The sequence below is a fragment of the Chelonia mydas genome, chromosome 18, assembly GCF_015237465.2.
Source record: "Chelonia mydas isolate rCheMyd1 chromosome 18, rCheMyd1.pri.v2, whole genome shotgun sequence".
NCBI classification, from domain to species: Eukaryota; Metazoa; Chordata; order Testudines; family Cheloniidae; genus Chelonia; species Chelonia mydas.
The window spans coordinates 12061742-12084642 of record NC_051258.2 but is presented as its reverse complement, the minus strand read 5'-3'; the positions used below and the strand labels follow the sequence as shown (position 1 = coordinate 12084642).

The 22901-nt window shown below is 52.1% G+C and overlaps 2 protein-coding genes across 8 annotated transcripts in view; one reads left to right on the top strand and one right to left on the bottom strand.

Annotated features, from left to right (window-relative positions):
• PEX14 (peroxisomal biogenesis factor 14) overlaps nucleotides 1-1298 on the top strand; it is a 196956-nt gene extending 195658 nt beyond the window's left edge. The window contains exon 11 of the mRNA XM_043531590.1: nucleotides 1217-1298. Coding sequence (XP_043387525.1) covers nucleotides 1217-1283 — 67 coding nt within the window. The 3' untranslated portion in view covers nucleotides 1284-1298. The remainder of the gene's footprint in view (nucleotides 1-1216) is intronic.
• The window catches only part of CASZ1 (castor zinc finger 1), a 270749-nt gene that overhangs the window by 77623 nt on the left and 170225 nt on the right, over nucleotides 1-22901 (bottom strand). The window lies entirely within an intron of this gene.

The window sequence follows — 22901 nt, the reverse complement described above, 5'->3', positions numbered from 1 at the left end:
ACCCGTCTCCTCTGCACAAGGGGTGGGTAGATTTTGGGAGCTAAGCAGAGTCTCCCCTCCCCTCCAAACTCTGCCCCCACACCCCACATCACCCTGTGTCTCCATTGCACTGTTTAAAGATTCCTGGCTAAGTAAACATCCCCCTTTATTTTCTTCTCCCAAACAGAAATGTTTTGATTTCACATCAATCTGAGGAAGCCATTTATAACCCGAACCTGTCACAGGGACTTTTCATCTCTGCCCAGGACAAACTCTCCCACATGCTCTATTTACACTGAGCACTTCCTCTGAAAACAATACCGCAGAGAGTGTATAGCGCAGCCCCGGGGTGGAGGAGATGTAGCCACCCCCTGCTCTGCCTTGAGACTGCCTATAGCACAAGGGGGACCGGTCTGAAGAACAAGGGGTACAAATGGAGCATAGGACCCCAGGAGGGCGGGTGGAACCTCCCTCTCAAGTTCACTGACCCCCAGAACCCTAACAGGACCCTCCATTATCCCCAGCCTGCTGCCATTGCACCCAACAGCCTAGCTATTCCCTCTTAGCCAGCGAAGGCCCCACGCTCATTGGGGGGAGGGAGAAAGGGGTGCCCAGACAGAAGATGTGAGCTGCTGTCTGAGAGCATGGAGGGCCGCACCTCACTTGAAGGAAGGGGAGGGCCAAGAGAGGGAAAGCAAAGAGGGAGAGGAGGGAGGAAAGACTAAAGGGAAGAAGCCCCAAGAGTAACCTCACGGTGGCAAAAGCTGCCTTTGCAGAATGGCACTTGCCTGTCCGGTGGCCCTGCTGGAAACCTGCCGTCTCTGAGGTGAACATCACATAGCAAGTGAGTCCAGCACAGGGTCCCTGAATGGTCCTCGCCCTGCCAAGCTGGCTCAGTCCTGTTCCCAGTGAAGTCTGGGCTCCAGGATGTACTACTATTGTTTGTATTCTGGAAGCACCTATAGGCCCCAAGTGAGATCAGGGCCCCACTGCACTAGGTGCTGTACAAATGAAGCAAGATGCAATCTCTGCTCAGAGGAGCTTACAATTGAAACAGATGCATCAAAGTTCTATGGATGGGAACTGAGGCACAGAGATATTAAGTGACTGGCCTAAAATCACACAGGAGGCTTGTAGCACAGCCACAAACAGAACCCAGATCTCCTAAGTCCCCATCCAAGGCCACCCTGCCTCTCACGACTGGACCCTTTGTTAACCAAAACCCACACTCTTTCAGATCACATCCAACCATGCCCTCCACCAGGCTGAGCACCAGGTCCCTGCTGAGTTCCAGCTTTGAATGACAGCCAGCTGGAGTTCCTGGAGCTAGACGAATACAGAGCAAGACTGGGGAGGGACGGGAAAACCACTTCCCCCACCCCATACTCCGAAAGGACAGCAGGGGTTCTAAATAATCCACCAAGAATGGACAACATCAGGCTGAAAGGACAACAGTGCAGGGAGTTCTAAGGGAGCAAAAACAAGGGCACAGCAAGGGAGCTCCGAGGGAAGGCATCCTCTACCACAGGAGCTGCAATGGAGTCTCTACCTCCCTCCCACCTGCCCCACTACAGCTGAAACTACACACACTCATGCCTCTCTCTACATGCCTCCTGCCTTCCTTCAGAGTAGAACTCCTGGGCCCCCTCTCACCCTGCTTTGAACCCTTTGTATGCCATGGATTTACTCCCACATCAGTGAGAGGAGAATCCAGCCCTTATGATCCTGGTCTGGGGGGTAGGGGAAAAGGGGAGCCTAGGTGTTATAAAGAAGGACTGGGGTAGATAGGAGGCACTCTGTCTGTATGGGGAGCGGGAGTGTGGATGCATAAAAGGAATAAGGTGAGTCTGGTGCGGGAATGAGTTGGGAAATGGGGGATCCCCACTGAGAGGGAAGGATTGGGCTAGGGAGAGAAATTCCAGCTCTGTGGGCAGGGACTGGTGTGGGAAAAGTCTCTGGTCGAGGAGGAAGGGAATCAAGAGGAGGGGGTCAGTTCTGGCTGTGGGGCAAGTAGGTGTGAGGAGGAGATTTTGGCTAGGGGGAGAGAATGAGGAGGATGTCCTGGCTGTGGGGAGGGGATGACAGGGTTCTTGGCTGTGGGAAGGGGGTTCTGGCTGTGGGGAGAGGATAAGGAGGGGGTCCTGACTGTGGGGAGGGGTTCCTGGCTGTGGGGAGGGGATTACAGGTTTCCTGGCTGTGAGGAGGGGGTTGTCTGTGAGGAGAGGATGAGGAGCGACTCCTGGCTGTGGAGAAGGGGGTTCTGGCTGGGGGAACAGGAGAAGGAGTGGGTCCTGACTGTGGGGAGGGGGTTCAGAGCGATTCCTGGCTGTGAGGAGGGGATGAAGAGGGGGTTCTGGCTGTGGGGAGAGGATGAGGAGAGGGTCCTGATTGTGGGGAAGGGGATGAGGAAAGGGTTCTGTCTGTGGGGAGGGGATGAGGAGAGGTTCCTGGCTGTGGGGAGGGGGTTCTGTCTGTGGGAAGGGGAGAAGGAGGGGGTCCTGGCTGTGGGGAGGGGGTTGTCTGTGAGGAGAGGATGAGGAGCGACTCCTGGCTGTGGGGAAAGGGGTTCTGGCTGTGGGAACGGGAGAAGGAGTGGGTCCTGACTGTGGGGAGGGGGTTCAGAGCGATTCTTGGCTGTGAGGAGGGGAGGAGGAGGGGGTTCTGGCTGTGGGGAGAGGATGAGGAGGGGGTCCTGACTGTGGGGAAGGGGATGAGGAAAGGTTCCTGGCTGTGGGGAGGGGGTTCTGGCTGGGGGAAGGGGAGAATGAGGGGGTTCTGGCTGGGGGAAGGGGTTCTGGCTCTGGGGAGGGGATGAGGAGAGGTTCCTGGCTGTGGGGAGGGAGTTCTGGCTGGGGGAAGGGGAGAAGGAGGGGGTTCTGACTGTGGGGAAGGGTTCTGGCTCTCGGGAGGGGATGAGGAGAGGTTCCTGGCTGTGGGGAGGGGGTTCTGGCTGGGGGGAAGGGGATAGAAAGAGGGCTCTGGCTTTGGAACTGGGGTCTGGCAGCGGGAAGGGACTGTGAGGATTGTCACTTCCGAGGGCCATGTACGTTGAACAGATGGAGCTTTCATATTCTTATTGAAGAGTTTTGAGCCCAGCTGAGCAGCTCCGTTCAGGAGGGAGGCCCCGGTGCCAGCTTTCCAGGAGCTGCGAGCTCTCATTCGATCAATTATTAATGGTGCTATTTGGGATGGGGGAACACTGCACAGTCCCTTTCTTTTTTCACGGCTGTGGCACAAGCGTGAATGGAGATAATCCACACACCAAGGAGCCCTAAGCAGGGAGGGCGGCGAGCCAAGCGCGAGCCGAGGATGCTACACGCTGGGGCCTTTCACACTTGTGATCTGCAGGGATGCCTCAGACAGAGCCAAACCTTCACAGCCATTTCCTGCTGGGTCCCCAGCACGGCATGCTTCCCCCACAGCAGTGCCCTGCCAGTGCCAACTGGGTTTCCAGTGTGGCGAGCTTCCCCCACAGCAGTGCCCTGCCAGTGCCAACTGGGTCTCCAGAGTGGTGAGCTTCCTCACGCAGTGCCCTGTCAGTGCCAGCATGGTGTGCTTCCCCCACAGGAGTGTCCTGCTAATGCCAGCTAGACAGTTAGGGCAACAATTCCTGCATTATCCTGGGCAGGGCTACGATGGAGGCAGCTGCGGCCCATGCATGGCCCAGGATGTGTGAGAGCGGATTTAGTGTGTATATTTTCCCCTCTTCAGTTTATCAATAAAACATTTTATTGCTTTTAGCCCAGGAAATGACCTTGGATTAGTGGATGCTGTCTCTTGTGCCTGACCTTGGGGAGTTCACAATGGCTTTTTAACAGTCTCCTCTGCCCTACTAACATGGATTCCGCCTGCATGAGTGTGTGAGAGGCTGGGGAAAGCCCACGGTGCGGAAATCAGACCGAAAGGTCTCCAGGTCTGCCCCGTACAGGGCAGAGAGGTAGAGAGAGAGAGAGAACGGAAAGCCTTCCCCACAGCGTGGCCAGCTGCACTCCCTGCTTCCCCCCAATCTCGGTGCTCCCCCACATGAACTGGAAAAAGCCCCAAAAGAGCTAAGGACAGAGGAGCTCTCTGCCACCAGGCCCTGCCTTAGGCGCCTCCCTGCACCCAGCCCGGCTCAGCCCTGTGCTGCTTGTCTTCCACTGCCAGGCACTGACTGCTCAGCCCTGCGCTAGAGCCTGCAGCGGTGACCCTTTCTCCCACTCCCCGCTGCGAGAGCCTGACTCAACCCAGCTGCAGAAGGCTGGGAGAAAGGTCGTGGGCACAGTCTAGAGGGCTGGGCACACAAACTGCTCCCCTGGCTTAGCCACAGACCTTTCAGCACTGCCAAGTTAACCTGGTGTGTGCTGGTGGCAGTGATGGGGCAATGTGCAGGTGGCACTCCCTGGGCATTCTTCTACAGAAGCCGGCATCCATGGGCACAGAAAACAGAGGAAGGAGTGACAGAGAATCCGGCCCAGAGAGAGGAGTTTCCCTCTTTGCCCAGGGACGAGGGGAGACAGAGTGGGGTCCCCTCTAACATGTGAGAGCTTTCTGTGCAAGCCATTTTGGGGGTTCGCACTCTTGTACCACCCCAGCGGCCCTGGCCACTCTGATCCTCCTGACTTCTGCCAAGGACCTTCTGCCAATACAACTCATTAACAGATCAACGCCCCAAACCTTCTTGTCCCCACCAAAGCAGCCACATCAGATATGAATTGGGCATATTTTCACTAGAGAAACTTAATTACTGGGGGTTTTAGACAAATTCCCTCCCTCTCCCCACAGATAGTGGAAATTAAAAACAGGCAGGGTTAGTGCTGGGCTCTGAGCTGCCAGTGGAGTTGCCCACCCCACCACAGGGCACAGCTCTCAGTACTGCTTCAGGAAATACACAGCCAGGCAACCTTCCCTTCTGCCCTCCCTGCCAACACACCCACTCCGGCCCTCCCCTCCCACCAACACACCCTCTCTGATTCTCCCTAGGCAACACACCTTCTCCAACCCCACGCTCCCAGCAACGTCCTCTCCATCTCTCCTGGCAACACACAGAAGGGTTCCTATCCCCTTCTGTAAACACCTCCAACCTTCCCCTGCCCCATGTGACACACAGAGGCAAACCCTGCTAGCAAGCCACCCCACGCAGCCCTCTGGCTACACACTGTGAGGAAGCCCTCCCCTTCTGGCTATAGGCATGCACCTCCCTGCCCTGGCACCCAGGTACCCATTCTCTCCAGCCGCGCTCTCCTGAAGAGCGAGCCCTAAAGTGTTAACGGCGATTGGTGAAATGGCATAGCAGATTGCTACAATAAATAATTTACTGATATTTATAAATATTCAAATCAGCAGGCTTCAGAAATTGAAATGGGGGGGGAAGGCTGGTGAGTAGGGGCGTGTGGGGGGGGTGACATTAATTCCCAGGCTCTCCAAATTCATTTGAGAACCGTTTCTCATTTCAAACAAATATTAAATCTTTTGGCGTCAGGCCTTCAAAATAAAAAAATAAATAAATAAAAATGCCGCCCTCTCCCTCGCTGATGCCTCATGGGCCTCCCAGCCATGCACCTGTGGCCCTGTGCCCTTGGACTTGCGGGCCCCAGGGATGGCATGTCATCTTGCATTACCTGGGTGCCTGGTGTCCTGTTCACCAGCTACTGGAGAAAGAATCCCAGACAGGACCAATCCCTCCCCATACCTGTAACAGGTCTTGCTACTGTACACACCTACCTAGTCAGGGGTCCCCCAACCCTCCGCCCCACTTTCAAGACCCTGTACTTCATTGTTCAGTGGAGTATGAATCTTCTTAAGGAAGAAAGATCTAGTGATTAGAGCAGAGGACTCAAAGCCAGGCATACTAGGTTTCACCTCTGGGTCTGGAAGGGAACATGGCCTAGAGATTCACACAGGGAATTTGGAGCCAGGACTCCTGAGTCCTGTTCCTTGCTTTGGAAAGGACTGTGGCCTAGTAATTTGAGCAGGGGACTGGGAGTCAGGACTCTTGGGCTCTCACTCACTGTGTGACCTTGGGCAGGTCACTTCAGCCCTCTGTGACTCCGTTTCCTCACTTATAGGATGAGGATGACGATAATTACCCACGTGGCTCTATCTAATCAGCTGCAGTGTTGTGAGAGCCTCAGATGGGCAGCATGTTCAAAGCGCAGGATTGCTGTTGTGAAATGGAGTTATTTCCTACCCTCACCTGATCAGCCTGGAGAACCCCAGGGCAGCCAAGAGAAAGGGCCCTGCATCTGCCCCCAAACCACTCCACTGGTAAATTTGAGGCCCCAGTGTGGGGTGAATTTCCCCTGGATGAGTAATGGCTTTTCTAATGCACGGGTAAGCTGTCAGCTTCCCTACTCCCAGTGTTTTATGGGTTTAACTGAACGGCTCTGAACTCCCTGGTAAGAAATAAAGTTATCCCTCAGCGTCCCTTCTAAACATTTCACTCAGTGCAAACGGTGTTTAAGAAAAATGAGGACATATTTCTTCTTAAGGATGCAGTATCCCCCTTCAGAGGCCTAATTTATGCCATATATCACTGGCCAGGGAGAGAGAGGCAACACAGACCTCACACTGGGAGCTGGCCCCAAAACAGCCCAGACTCAGACACTCTTGCTGCAATGGTGCAACGAGCTGCAACACAAAGTCCTTCGGAGAACAGAGACCTGGCTGACGTGCAGCAGAGCAGACCCACCTGTTAACAGTCATCATTGCACTGTGTCCTCACCCTGCCTTGGCCTCCTTACACAGCACTGAGCTTCTCGCTCACACTGCACTGACCCCTTCACCTCGCATTGCATAAGTCCATCTCTGTCGCATTTGCTCTTCACAAGCCTTTCCCCAAACAACTGGCTCAAAGGGTAATGAAAGTGGTTTAATTACAACGTTCAGTGCCAACTGAAAATAAAACGTGCCCAAACCTTACTCTGAGCAGGTTACTGGCCCAATACTGCATGTGGTTTGGTCCTGTCTGCACCCGGTGCTGAATTATTTGTGTCTTGCTTCATGGCATTGTGTTAGCAGTTACTATTCTCCTGCTCACCTCCGAATACTGGTTTGCCACACGGTTCTGCCCATCTCCTCCCCCTCTGTCCCACACATTACACTGGCATATACTGCACAAGCTCTGGGTTTCCAGGGCAGGAGAGGGACCCTTTCACAACATGCAGTTAACCTGTGGTACTCACTGAGAGAAGAAAAGGAGCAGAGAGAGAAAGAAGAGAGGGGAAAGTAGCAATGGAAGTTCTATCCCTTGTTCTGCCGCCTGCCTGCGGTGGGACACTGGGTGAGGGGAGCCCCACGCTGTGCCTCTGTTTCTCCTCCCACTGTCAGTCTAGCGGGTCTATTTAGACTGTGAGCTATTTGGGGCAGAGACTCTCCCTCACTATGTGTACAGACAGCACCTAGCACTATCGCCGAGGCCTCTAGGTGCTACTGGAATACAAATAACGATACGAGGAGGGAAAGTCAGACCAGTTTTAGAAATGGCTTGAGAGCCCTTTCTGTCCTGCAGCCACTTTCCAGTTAACCCTTCAGTGCAGGGGCTTTTATGGAACATTTCTGAGGAAACCCAATCCCCAGTGCAAGGGCTGGTTGTGAGCAGTCAGCAAGGTTTTCGCTGCTGTCTGAGCCGGGGCTGCAGGGAGGCTGGTCCCAAGGCACCTTCTGCCTTATGGAGTTTTTCTTTCTTTTTAAAAAATAATAGAAAGCTGGGAGGATCTCCTTTTCTGATCTGGGTTCCCATCCTTCCCTTATTTTTTATTATTATTTATTATTAATTATTATTATTATTATTTTAGTCCAGTTAAAAGGTTTGCTATCCAGATGAGTCTAAGTGGCCTCACTTAGCCTAAGTAACTCTATAAATCAGGCAGTAATGTTAACATCTACATCACAATCCAGCCATCAGTCTCCCCACAGGTCCTGAGGAAAACAAGGGGAAAGAGAGAGAGAGAGGAAGGCAGAGCAAAGGAGGAACAGTCAGGTCTGAGAGCCCTGGCGTGGCCCTTGGAAAGCTCTCTAGGAAGCAGGCATGTTGTCAGGGTAACTAAATGCAAACACAGTATCTAACTTCACCTTTCCACACACACAGAGATGGAGCTCCTCAGGATGCTGCGTCTAGGAGATAGAGCAAGAACAGGGCTGAGGTGTGGGCCAGAGGAGGAAGTGCTTCCTGGCAAAGACAAGGACGGGCTGGGGCAGATCTGTAACCCCAGAAGACACCGAAGGGAAGATACCAAAAGATCAGGGGGTGGAGGGCTAGTAAAGGACTCAAAGTATGACCAAGGGATCAGTGTGGGTGCAAGAGGCCAGTATGGGAGACAGTCCCTTATGATGATGAGGGACTGATGTTGGACGGGAGGCTGAGAAATGCTGAGGGACCGGTGCAGGTGGACCCCAACAAGCCCAGAAAGGGCTGAGACAGGACACCCTAACACAAACTGAGGGATCTGGCATGGAGGACGTAGAGAAAGACTGATGGGTTGGTGTGCGGGCCACAAGAGATAGCAAGAGATCAGGATACCCCCAGAAAAAACTACGGGGAAGTGACACAAAGGCTGTAGTAGGGAGCCATGGTGGGGGATCCCAGGCAATAAGGACGTGCAGAGACCCTGAGATAAGAGCTCTGGCAGACAGCGCCTCGATCTATTAAACTCAGGCCAGGTTTCCTCTCCCTTTCCTATTTCAACTCTGAGGATTTCCTTCCCCTGCTCTCCCTCCCCTGTGGCCAGCTCCCCAGGCACAGGAAAGCACAGCAGCTCTGCCTGGCTCTGGAGGGCCAACAGGCTGCATCCACCCAGGCAGGAAACACCTACAGGAGGAAGGCCTGTAACGAGGTGACTTGGCCAAGCTACTGGGAATTGCCTTGGAACAAGAAGGGCCATGGAAATAGTAGAGAGAATGTGAACTTCCAGCATCATAGGACACAAGATCTTTGGAGCAAGCCCAGGGAGCACGTCAGGCCTCCATCTCATGGAACCCCAATGGAGACACCCAGTCCAGCCCAATTCCTATAGGGCCTTCTTTGTGTGAAAAGCTGCACCCCAGGACTGCCAGAGACTGCAGTGAGGGGGATCCGGCAGAGGGGAACTTCAGTAAAACAGAGCTGTGTGGCAGCCTGCCGTTGGCAAGGGAGGCACAGGGCAAGCGTGTGTGTGACTGCAGGTGTTGTGACAGGGACTAGCTGGCTCAGGGGCCTGGCAATGTGTTCTGGAACTCAGCTCTGTGGAGAATCGCTCCATGCTGTTACTGGCCATTGTCGGCAGCCTAGGTGAAATGAGTTATCTCACACGCAAGGCCTGATCCAACCACCACCGAAGTCAGTGGAAAGCTGCCCACTGACTTCAGTTAACTTTGGATCAGGTCCAAAGCCTCTACACTCTGTGGCACTAACTGGACTCTGGGTGGGCATTTTCAATAGAGAGGCCCTGGGTCGAGGGGGCCATGGGAATGGACACTCCCCTCACCCCTAAAAGGGGGTCCCCTCAGGTCAAGTTTGAAGCAAGTTGGCAGGGTAACGCGGGGAAAGTTTGTTCTTGGGCTGTCAAGCCAGCCCCTTTGCCCAGTACTAAAGTCACTAAGAGATCTCTGGGCACAGGGTCAGAAATTGCTCGTTCTTGTGTCTTCTCTTCAGGGCTCTGGGGGAGAGGTCCTAAATCAGGGTGTTATCCCTACACAGCCAGAGAAGGGGCTCAATAGGAGCTGCATGATGGAGGGAAAATTAGATCATTCATTGCAGCTCAGCCTGTGCTTACATCCTTCCTCAAAATCCCAGGCTGCAGCGTGTCATGTGTGGGACCTGGGCACATGGGCATCTGGTCCATGGACATTCAAGTGGCGGCTAAGATCAGTGGTAGGATGGAGCAAGGGTGCAGAACTCACAGTGCATGATCCTTGGGAGAGAAGCGTGGGGTTGTGGTGTAGCAGCCTTGGGGCCTGCCACCGCCTGGAGGTCCCAGCAGTCCTCAAGGCCTGTAATCACATGGCAGCACTGAGAGCTCTGGGGTCTCTGAATTGTATGGCAGCTCTGGTGCCCATAACTTCAGTGCAGCAGAGCTATGAGTACGTTTGTCTGTCCTGTGTGGAAAAGGTTAATAGCTTTGCAAGAGGAAAGTGCCTGTTGGTGTGAACTAAATGGGTCATCCATGGGACTGTCCAACTCAGCAGTACTGTCAAAGTCAGCAGTGAATGCGAAAGCCTCAGTGAGCAGGGCTGTGGGCGGGGGGGGGGGGGGGGGGGGGGGGGGGAGAGGGCTTACACCAGCACCCCTTGGGCTCAGACCCAGCCTAATTCTCTGTCGCGCCTTTTGCTGATGTTTCTTCTGGTCATTAGGGCTCATCTTCTTATCTACCCTGCCCCCTGAGCAGATCTATGTGCGACAGCCGCTCACTTTAATTGCAAACACGTCAGCGCTGGCACACACGTGTACACACATGGTCATGCAGGTGCACAAACACATGCAGAGGCACACATGGACATGCACACTGATACATGCAAGCACACACAAACACAGGCACAAAAGGCCGTGGAGGTGAACATGCACAAACACAAGCAGAGGCATGCAAATGTGCACACGTACCTATATACACACCAAAACATGCTCAGAGATACATGTACACACATATATGGTACATAGGCATAAAGCTGTGCATTCATACACTCCCCCCACAGAGGTGTACTCACACATACATACACATAAGTAGCCATGCATATACACACTTGTGCATACAGACACATCATGCATTCACACACATGTGCAGAGGCACACATAACTATGCACATACACACTTGTGCATACACACACAGCACCATGCGTTCATACACACACAGGCAAAAGCACACTTGTGCATACATACACAGCAGCATTCATTCACTCACACACGTAACCATGCATATACGCATTTGTTCATACACACGCAATTTATTATGTATTCACATACACACATGCAGAAGCACACTTGTGAATAAACACACACAGACTTTCAGCACAAGCTCACATGCGGAGAGCAATTTATTATGCAGCTCAGAGTGAGATTCTAGCGGGATCCCATCCGGACCCTGCAGACAGACTTAGCCGCAGGGACAGACAAGTTCCCATCCCACCAAAGAGCCCCTCTTTCCCCCAATCCCTCTGCACCTCACACCTTAAGGCAAAGAGAGCATCGGAGAGTGTCTCTTTGGAGTTAGCGTCCCAGCGGAGTGTATACACCGGGCAGGGGAATCTCTCTCTCTCTCTCTCTCTCTTCCACTCGCATCTTTTCATGAACTCTATTTCTCTTTCCTTTCTGAAAACAACTGAGCTGTAAATACTGTTTAACCTTCTCCCCCCCTTCCCCCCTCCCCTCCGCACTATAAAAACACAAATATGCCATAACTCAGCTGGCTCAGCCGCCGCGCCTCCAGCATGCCCTGCTCCAGGCCTCTCAGGAAGGTCATAACAAACGACTTTCCGATTCAGTGCTCCTGAAATAATTTTGTGTATTAAAACCTGAATCTGCACTTTCTGGACCGAAAGCCTCTCTTAATTATGGCAAGCGTCCTTGGGATGGACAGTGATCCTTCACTACAGCACCGCTAACCAACCGGAGAACCAGCAGGCTCCCCCCACTCCCCACCACCACCACCACCACCTCCTCCCCGCTGCCCCCCCATCAACCAACCCACAACCCCCCTCCCTCCTTCGCCCCCCCCCCCCGCCTTCCCTTTGCCCAATCTGTTTTCAAAGTGTGTCTGTCCTTTATTAAATTGTTTTCTTTTCCACATTATCAGTTGCCATGGAGACCTCATCTCTCGGATTATTTGAATTTCATTATATCTATTGATTTGGGAGCATTTCATCTTTTTTATTGTTTTTCTGTCAATTTTCAAAACGAATAACCATCTAATTTGCGTCAGTGCTGATTATGTTTGTCCCTCAATAGAGGTCGGCAGCTGCGTCGGGGAAACAAATCAATGGGAAACCATCATAAACCTCCCCAGTACAATCTCCAGGATATGTGGGTGACATTCCACGCCTGCGAGAAACACTCATCACATCCAAACTTCTTTCTTTCTTTTCTTTTTTTCCCCTCAATCCCTCCATCCCCAGCTTGGCGGCGGGGCATTTAAAATTATTATAATTATTGTTTAGTATTTTGGTTGCATCAAATTTTCAGACAGGAAAGGGATGTGAAGGAGAGAAAAGGAAGGAGAAAATTTTTATAAAAGAAAATAAAAGGAAGAAGGGCAGAAAAGGATGATAGGGAGAAAAAAGAAAAAGGGAATCAGGATTGCAAATTGCTTACTTTGTTGGGTTTTTTTAAATAATTTATGCAATTTTAAGCATTTATGTATAAATTTTTTAATAAGCCACCCTGGAGCAAAATAGCCATTAACATCCCGCCGTCCTTCTGTCCAATGGCTCGTGTGCAGGATCAATTTCTGAAAGTACTTTCCTTTTTTTTTATGACATGATAAAATGCTTTTAAAGCAACTTACACAAATATGGAAATTTTTCCCCCTCCTCCCCCCACCCTTTTTTTTATAACAGCCTCCACTTATTCACTGGGGGGTGGGGTGGGGGAGAGTATGTGTGTGCCTGTGTGTGGGGAGGGCAGCTGGCAGAAGGACAGACCCAGCCCTAACTGGAACGGACCTGTCTGTCCTTCTAACAAGGGCATAAACTTTCATTAGCGATGCACACAGTCAAAGGCAATTTAGGGAAACGCGCTGTACAGAAAAAGGAAACCTCAGCGTTTTTTTATACAGCGGCTCCTTGGCTCCGTCCAAGGGGCTCTACCCTTGAGTTCAGCTTGCTCTCCAACCAAAGTGACCCTACTGGCCATGGGGGAGAGGGGAATGACCGGGGGGAAGAAGCTGTGGCTGCTCTCACAGACACAGACGCCTGGCAGTCCTAAGCTGAGATGCTCATCTCTGCCCATCTCGCAACCCTCACACCCAAGGGTTGATCTAGAGAGCCCTGTTAATAGTGTTTTTTATTGGGAGTTCGCTGGTCTTAAGTGTCCCTAGCCCAGAAGCACCTATTATTTTGCCCACTGTAAAATTCAGACTGTCCGGTGGATTTTAGTGAAGCCTGTTCTTCCTCCCCAAAGGTTCCTATTTATAGCTTTCATGGGTGGGAAAATAGTATTTAGCTGCTGGATGACTATAGGGGGACACAGGTCCCTGTGCAGGTGCAGAGTAGAGATGATCAATGAACTGCTATGTCCTTGGGGCTTTGGGGTAACATGATGGCCAAGAGCCACGGGGCAGTGTGGTGTCATGACCATGGGGTTAGACATGAAACACACCCACCACCCAGCTACTGGTCTTCTGGTCCCTTCATCCTTGGGATGAAACTTTTCGCATTTTGAACCGGAAGCACATGGTGGAGGGAGCCCACAACAGAAAGCCCCGGGGTCCTAGAGCTAGCTGGAGTGCCCCCTCCAATACTCAGCCCTGCATGGTATATCACAGCCAGAGAGCTCCCAGTAGCACAGGCAGGATCTTTATACAGGTCCCTTTGCCTGCTCTTTCTTCCCAAATGGTCAATGTTTTAACAAGAGGATTGTCCCATCCCTTTCCCAATCCCCTCCATGTATATCAAATAAATTAATTTTAATAAGGGTTTTCAGGAGGAGGGAAACGGGGAGGTAGCTGTGTTTGATCTGAACTCCATGTCTGTACATTGTAAATGCGGGGAGCATTTACCTGAGCTACTCAGTTACTAGAATCAGTAGCCAGTGTGCAATGACCAAGCTTATCTCTTGAGCCACAACAATCTCATTGAAGGAATTTGGGAGAAACCAACCCAAACCTATTTGATTTCCCTGCTGAGATTTAGGCCAGGATCGGCATCACTTCTGTCCCATGCACCCTGCCAACGGACAAATGTGTTTTCCATGCACACAGACACCCTGCAAAATACAAATACACAAACACATGTGCATGCTTGCTTATACAACCAGTCACACCTGCACTAGTTTACGCACACACCTGCCTGTGAATAAACTTCACACATTTGCCTGTGCAAACACTGGTTCACACCCCCACTCAGGCACACTCTCATTCACTTGCACTAAAACAGAGGTGCAAAAATAAATGAAAAAAACATCTAGCCAGTGCTCAGCTGGAAAAGCACAATGTGCAGAGAACAGCAAAACCAATCAATACCAGTCCCAACCCAAGCAGCAGGCAAGGAAAGTGTGAGCTGTTCTGGCTGGCTTGCTGCACACTCCCTCACTTGGGGGACACACAGCAACCCTGCTAGCCCAACACAGCCCGATATTTCATCCCCCACATCCCATCCCTCAAACCCTCCCCTCACAGTGTACCACTTGTCCAGGCTCCTGCCTGTCCCAGAAACAGACAAGGAGAAGGAAACGAGGCTCTCCGGAGAGAGGGATTCCTGGCATGTGAGGGCCCTGCACATCACCACAGCTCCTCCCTTGAACTCCCCCTTGCTGACCCATCACTGCCCCTGGGTCTCACCCTCATGCCCCTTCCCCTTCATGCCCCCACCTCTCACCCGTTACAGACCCCGGTTCTCACCCTTATGCCCCTTCCCCCTCATGGCCCCCAGCTCTCACCCTCACGCCCCTTCCTCCTCACAGCCCCCAGTTCTCACCCTCATGCCCCTTCCCCCTCACAGCCCCCAGTTCTCACCCTCATGCCCCTTCCCCCTCACAGCCCCCAGCTCTCATCCTCATGCCCCTTCCCCCTCACAGCCCCCAGTTCTCACCCTCATGCCCCTTCCCACTCACAGCCCCCAGCTCTCATCCTCATGCCCCTTCCCCCTCACGGCCCCCAGTTCTCACCCTCACGCCCCTTCTCCCTCACAGCCCCCTGTTCTCCCCCTCATGCCCACCTCCTCCCTTCCCACCTCTGTTCCCATGGTCCCCTTTGAGATTTCAGTCACCGTTGGCCCTAGCACTGGCTCTCCACACAGAGCGGGAGCAGGCTGCCTCTGAGGCCACACTGCCAGCTATCCAGCACTGGGACCCAGACTGCCCTGACTAAGTTACAGGGTGGCAGGTGGGTGGTAGGAGACGGGAGCTCTCCCCTCTCCTGGTCTCACGTCACCCCCTTTGAGGTTGCTCGGTTTTGGGCAAATTTGCTTTAGCAGCAGAGAGGTCAGCAGGAGTTGAAGGCTCTTCAGATTGTATATATCACTCTCCATACTGTCTATCTATAGCGAGCGCTAAAAATAGCCAAGCCAAACGTGGAGGTGACTTCAGCTCTGCGGTGCAGGGACACCAGCCACTTCATGGGTACCTTCCACTGCTCCAAAGGGCTGTGGACATCAACAACAATACACTACATACGGTGGCTCCTAGCCCTCCACCCTCCCTGCATCTAGGGACATATAACAGAGGTAACTTTCTCTTGGCATTTCTACGGTGCCCATTACCGAGGCATCTCCTGCTGGAGGGTGAGCAGGGGGGAGTTTATAGACAGTCTAGAAATACGGAAGGATGACATGTGCATCGCAAGGCCTATGGAACTGGAGAATAGGGTGGCGAGAGGAAGCCACATGTTACCAGGCAGAGTAGGAAGCTTCCCTTGGCTTTGGGAGAGCCATCTTCTCACAGGCCATGCTCCACGTATCTGCTTTGTGCCAGCTTACGTTTCTCAGAAGCAATTTAAGCACTGAAGCAGTGGCGAAAACTCCAGCCAATACCAACAGGGGTGGGGGGGATCCTGCCTGGGTCAGGGCTACAGGGTCAAGCCAAATTTGGCCCTACATCCTTATGACCATCCATGCTGCTTTCTCCAGCTCCTTTCGCCGTTAGCCCCATGCCCAGAGCGATGAAGAACACCATGTTCTGTCCAGCACAGAGACCTGTACTGCCCCAGGAGGGGCCAAGAAGCACCCTCCCCAGCTGCTGTTATAGCCAGGAAAGCAGAGGCCAGTCAGGGAGATTTAGATGAGCCATCAACCCATCAAATTCGCTTTCCTCTTTCACTTGCTCATTTTTTTTTTGTTTTAACTGTCATTAAAATAACAAGTTTCTGTTACAGTCTAAACATTCCCACATTGTATAAAGGGTTATGTTACACTAGAGTCACTGCCGGGCCCAGTGTTTGCACAGAAACCGCGCTGCAGGTCCCCCCTCCTGACGAAGTGACTTATTAAAGTTTAAACAGTAATTAACAGAACAATAAAAATAAAGGGATGTTTGGGGAGCCATAGTGCGCACAGGGTTTTTGGCAGTGCCAGCATTTTTCAGTGCCCTGCGCTGGCAGCAAAAAACGGCTGCAAAACCAGTGGGACAGATCGTGCGACCGGAGCTAGGGTGGAAGCCAAGACAAGGCCGAGTTCAGTGTCATCCTTACAGCCGCAGCATAGGAGAATAAGACACGGAGGAGAAGGGCTGCAAGGATGAGAAAGATGGGTCCCAGAGAGATGGGTGCAGGTAGGAGGAGAGATGGGTCCCAGAGAGATGGGTGCAGGCAGGAGGAGAGACAGGTCCCAGAGAGATGGGTCCTGGGGAGATGGATGAAGGGAGGACAGATGGGTGCTGGGAGGAAGGGAGATGGGTGATCAGTTAACAGATGTAGAGTCTGACTTGGTGCCTCCTGCAGCCAGCGCTCTAAACTGTCCTGTACCTGGCCTGCACCAGCAGCTTCCAGGTTCCTCTGTTATCCAGTTTGAACCTCTCCGGGAAAGGTCTTTAAAATAAGTGGCTGGCTGCCACAGAGGGTTAATGATTACAGTGCCCTGCACCCTCCCTGCCCTGCCGATCCCAAGGCTCTCCTGCCTGTGGGAAGCTGACATGGTGGCAGAATGAAGCATCTCCACAGCCCTTTTTCCCACCAAGGAAATAGAGATGGGCCCAAACCAACCCCCTGAATCTGTGCTTTGGGTCTGTGCGCACTGGGACTGGATCTCAACTGTGAGGCTCCATCTGTCTCCATCATCCCCGGGGCTTTAAGAGGGCAAGGGATACTTGCCCCGTAGCACATCCCAGCAAAAACGATCCAACAGTGAGATCTATGACACTGCAGAGGAGTCTTCTAAGAGAGGCCCCATTGCTTGGATGCTTTACAGCTAGACAGGTCACAACATCCTGCAGGGAACAATCCTGCCCTGGCCTGGGGATGGTGAGGGAGGGCTGAGCAGATGATCTAACAGTATAATAATAATTTTAGGATCGTTCTCTATTGTAATCCAATCAGAGCCATTACCACGGGATCACATCCTACAGCCTAATCTGACATGGATGGGCTGAATCCTTGCCTCCTCCCCTGCATCCAAACTTTTTTAGCCTAGGTGCTACAGACAAATCACAGAATCCTAGAAATGCAGGGCTGCAAGAGACCTTGAGAGGTTGAGGCAGGACTCAGTAAACCTAGACCATCCCCAACAAGTGTTTGCCCAACCTGTTCTTATAAACTTCCAATGATGAGGATGTCACAGCCTCCCATGGAAGACTATTCCAGAGCTTAACTATCCTTAGAGTTAGAAAGTTTTTCCTAGTATCGAACCTAAGTCTCCCTGGCTGCAGATTAAGCCCATTACTTCTTGTCCCACCGCCAGTGGACACAAACAACAACTGGTCACAGTCCTCTGGGCTCCATTTATAGGAGCCAAATCATACTTCCTAGAATTATATTAAAAATCTATACACACCTAACACCCAATGCCCGGCCCTCAGCAGGGTGAGCTCCCAGAGAGTGTGGGTGAGCAGGTGGGCTTCAGGAGCAGGTTGTCAGGCCTCCCTGCCCATGTTCAGCACTGAAGAAAGACCTCATTTGGGGTTCTTTTTGGTGTCTCTTGTAACTGTGCTCAAACGTTTGCCTCAGTGGTGTTTTACCAGGCTCAGAGTGCAGCTTGCTCTAACCCTGACATGACACTCCATGCACATGGCATCACATGGTCCCTCGGTTTCCAGTTACTCCTAGATTCCAGCGCAAATGTGTTCAATTTGCAAATAAAGACTGCTTCTCTAAGGATGTGTCTGCTCTGCAGTTAGCCTGGTCTTTTACCCGGTTATTGCCCTAGACCCCTCCCATCCACATACACACACACACCCCGGTTCACCTGATTTTGGTCCTTTCAACCCAGGCTAGCTGGCTTGATGGGGGCTATAGGCTAAACCCAAGTGAGGCTTTCACTCGGACTGGTAACACGCCTACTTTGCAGTGTGGACACAAGCTAACCCAGTGTGCTGACAGTCCTCCAACACTTCCCCACAATCCCCCTGTGTGTACAGAAGGACAGGCAAGTTCTCTCACCATTCACTGGGAAAGAATCACAGAGCAAGCAGTTCAGCTCCCTGCCGCACTAAGAACCATGGGATGTACCCCCAAAAGTCCTAGAGACACCCATGACGAAGTGCAACGCCAGTGAGGATCCAGTAAGTTGGCTAGGTCTTTGCAGTGCCGCTGCTCAGACCTAGGCTCGGCTAACCCGGGTGCTGATCACCTGAATTAGCTCTGCAGTGAAGACATATCCCATGTGCCATCACCACAGACTTGGCTTGGAATCTGAGTGTCAAGCTGGGTTTTTTCTGCTTCACTTCTCATCTCAAGTGATGAGGATTCTGCAATCTATTCTGCAAATGACAAATGAGATAGAGTAGAAGCCAGCTCGCCCTCCCATTGCTGTGTTGGCTCTGCAGGGCTAACAGGAGCAAAAAGCAGGAAGGATCTCATTCTTGCCAGCAAAATCAGCAAATCCAATTCTGAATACCACAGGCAGCAGATCCAATGAGTAAGATGGTGCCACCTTTACAAAGTCGCTTAGCCACAACTATATAACAACAGTAATTAACCAACTGACATTAACCAAGTAGTTTAACTAGTCCAAATTAGTCAGTTGCCCTGCCTGCAAATGCACGTTAGGAAAGATCCTGTATTGGTCCTGTGGTCCAAGATATTTTTTCCAAAGCCAGAATGTCCCAAACTCAGACACCACAATTCTGAAACTTCTGGTGGAGACCCGAGGCTGAGGCAAGGCAGTTTGCTGAGTCACCCACTTGTTGGTTTTCCCTCTCTCCTCCTGCTCTCTCCGAAGGCCTTGGAGAAGGATCTATTGCAGCAAGGCAGGGATTTTCCTGTTGTTTTGCCACCATTTTGGAAATAGGGAAAATAGGCCAAAGTCTCAGCTCCCAACAGGCAAAAGCTGGTTGCCTCTAATCCTACCGTCTGCAAACGGGAAACACGCTCTTCAGGGCAGGGCCTGTCTTTTGTTCTGCGTTTGTACAGCACCTAGCACCATGGGATCCTGTCCCTGACTGGGGCTCCTATGTGCTACAATAGTACAAATAATAAATAATAATAAATTGCTCTTCCCTCCCCCTTCCAATCCCCTCTGTGGGGACTGAGAGGCAAAGGGCTTTGTGGTTGATGCAGACCCTGAGCGGTAATGGGCAGAGGCTCCCATTCAGCCACTGCACTGCCTGGCTTCTTCCAGGACCTCTTGAGCAAGGGGCTTGAAGTCACTCCCTGGGGAAAGGTTTGTTCATTTCAGGCCAAAACAATCGAATTCAGTGACTTCAATGGGAGCAGGATTTATGCCAAGGTGGTCGTGGGCAAGGGGCCTCTGGGGAACATTCCCAAGAGCCCAGGTAGAGGAGTGATAATGGCCCTTTGCTGGGTCCAAGTGCCCAGCTGAACGCAGCCAGAGAAGGGAACAGCCCAGCTTTAAAAAACCCAGAGGAAAGCATTAAAAACGTGAATTCCCAGCCTTTACCAATGAGACTTTTAATAAGCTGTTTTCCCGACACTGGGAGAGCGAGGGATGTGGGGGAATCAGACGTTATAAATCTGAATTCAGCCTAGGTTTCAAAGGTGCTGGTTTAATAAGCCGCAAGGCGAGCCCGCACTAGCAGCGACAGCCCTGGAAACGAGTGCCAGAGTGGGGGGCTGGCATTACAGGGGGCTCGGAATTAATGAAACCGAGACCTCGGCAACCCCCGATGACTTTATTGCATTTCCACGTAGGTTGTTAAACTTATATCAGAGCTGGGGCAGGGGGGATGAGGGAGATGGTGAACGGGGGGTGGGCTAATGCTGCCCCTTTCCCTTTCCCCCAGGGGTGTATTAACAAAGTGACTCCTAGGGGATGAGCTGTGAGTGTAGCACCGGGCACTCCCCGTCTTGCTCAAAGACCAGTGCGAGGGAGTCTGTGCTGCATTCCCAGACTGTCAGCCCCCAAGGGCCATGCTTCCCCTTCCCCAGGGTTCTCTGCTCTGCAGGGCAGAGGTCATCATGCTCTGGGAGTCTGTGTCCAATCGTGGGGAAATCCAACCTCCTTCCTATTTATCCCCACAGCCACAAAACACTGCTAAATTAGGAGAGCCCCAAAATGCCAGAGCAGGAGGCTGCTCCCCACAGCTCTGGGGTGGTGGTGGTGGAACACTGGAGTTTGTGGCCTCGTTTGTTTCTAGGATGTTTTCTGTGTATCCCCAAGGGCCACCTCTCTACTACAGTGTTTTCCCCTCCACTGGAGCCAAGGCATCTAGGTACTAAGGGGGGAAAAGCCCAAGAGGCAAAAAGAAAGGCCAGTAACTGTTGTGCTACAGACTCCTGTTAAACAGCCACTCCAGCTGGGCTGCTGCTCAGGGGGCCATAACTGCAGGGAAACGTACGGGAGTAGCCCTGGCTGGGGAGGGCGCTGGGTCTGATACTATTAGCCACAGCCCTGTCCAGTCTCCTGCCACTCGCATAGACATAGATCCCCACCCCAAGCATCACTTCTGCTCCTGCAGTGAGTAACGCAGCCCCATGGGAAAGTCACCTACCTCAGACCAAGTCACAAAGCACCAGCTGCACCTCCCCACCAATACAGGACCACAATGTGAATGGAAATGGAGATCACTAACACTCCTTCCTGCCTCCCACCCCAAACACCATAGAAACTAAGGGGCCCCAGTGGGTGCTGCACACAAATGTGGGCTGTCCTCAGGTATGCTGCAGTAACACCCCAGAGCACCACAGTACCACAGCCTGTGCCGGAGGGACTGCGGTGCTTGGGGTTGGTACCCTAGGATTTGTTTATAGCCCATTGGGCTATTCCTAGACCTCACTCAACTCTGCTGCCAAATCAGACCAGACTAAAGGGGAAGCATGTGGGAGTGTCCAATGTATGGGGAGCAAGAGAGCTAACTCCCCCCATCCCCATAATGGCCAGGGGCGGGCTATCATTCAGACACATCACTGAAGCACTCTGCTTGGCCGGCAGAGCCATTCTCCACCTCCCCCGGGCAGCCCTTTATCTCTAGATTTCATATTTTCCTGGTGGCTTTTCTGTCTCAGTGTGAAATCAAGAGAATCGCTGGCTTGTTCAGACCTGCCCCGGGAGGCTATTTCTATAGCAAGCCCCGGAATCGACAGCAAGGCAGGCAAGGCAATTTCTGCTGGGAACAGCCTGCTCAGCTGGGCCTTTGGCAGTCGCCTCTTTCCCTCCTCTCCCTAACCCAGCCAGGGCTGCTCTGCAGGGCAGAGGCTGGGGGATTTGAACAAGGATGGCAGCAAGCACTGAAGCAAGATGCTGTGTAGTAGTCAAAGGCTAGGTGCTTCACAACCTGCACTGGCTCTCTGGGAATGGTAAATACCTGTGCTATCTCTAACCCCAAAGCCTTTTCTTTTTTGCATGCTCTCAAGATCCTCATCTCCCCAGCCAGTCCTCAGCAACCTGCACCGTCAGAGACTTCCCTGGGCCTGAGGTACTGCAAGAGTTGCAACTGGATCAAAATTTCCCCACAGTCCAGGGGTGTATGATTCAGGCTCATCTCTTGTCCTAAACAGACACAGAATCAAAACCAATGTACACCTCCCATCTGTCCCAAATGTCCTGGCCACTCCAAGGCGAGTGCCTGGCTCAGATCCCAAACGCATGGGGCCTGACTCTTCTCAATCACACTGGTTTTACACTGAACTCAGTGAAGTTACTCCTGATTTACACTGGCGTGCATGCGAGGAGAATCAGTCCCACTGCTTCTCTGCCGCCCCCCCAAACTGAGAAAGAGAAAACCCCAACCCAGTTCAGAGGTTTTCATTGCCATTCGTCCAACTACAGAACATCCTTCGGCTCCTGGTTGTGATGGAAACACATTTGCAAACAAGCGGCACTGACTGGAAGGAAGAGACCCGAACAGCTTTGCTTCATACTCCGAACAAGCAGAGGCAGGTGCAGAGAGGTGCAGAATATCACCGTTTGCCCCTTAAAACTTAGGACCCCACTAATAAGTGTTATCCATCTGTCATGTCTGAGCATCCCAGGAGACAAGTCAGAACAGAAGACTGTTAAGTACAGCAGGCCTTAAACTTTTTCACAGAATGCAGCACCACTCGACAGAGAGATTGCCTCATGCACACACATCCCAACCACCACCACTGGTGACACCCCTGTGGCAACTCTAGCAATTGCCGTGGAAATGTAAGAACAGAGAAGTAGTGAATGTCCCATTACCTCCCACACCATGCCATTTAGAGAAGAGAAATGAGGAGGAGGAGCTGGCACCATGTGACCAACCGGCTCTTCACTCACCACCAGTTATGGACCACTGACTTAGGAGACCACTATTGGGGTGGCCTGGTCTGCATCCCAGAACAAACTCACTCTCAGTTTAAAGGGCCATGAACCTGCTTATGAGATTCTAAATACTAAATTCCATTGCACCTGCAGGGAACACTTAGGATCAGAACTTCCACCTACTGCAGTCTCAACAGCCTTCCATTTTCAACAGTGCTTAGTCCTAGCCTAACTCCGCTCTGGTTGAAGTCAATGGGAGGAGCGTAGGGGAAGCCATCGTTTAACAACAGACCTGACCCTCAGGGAAGGCGTGTTTCAGAGATTTATAAATCAGCCATTTTAATTTTCATGTGGCTGAAATATCACTTTGCAACCTTTCACTGGGGGAGAGGCCTTATACACCCTTTCACCAAAGCATTTAGCTAATGCTAATTAAGCCTCAGGAGCTCTGTTCAACTGAGGAAGCATTAATATACCCATTTTACTG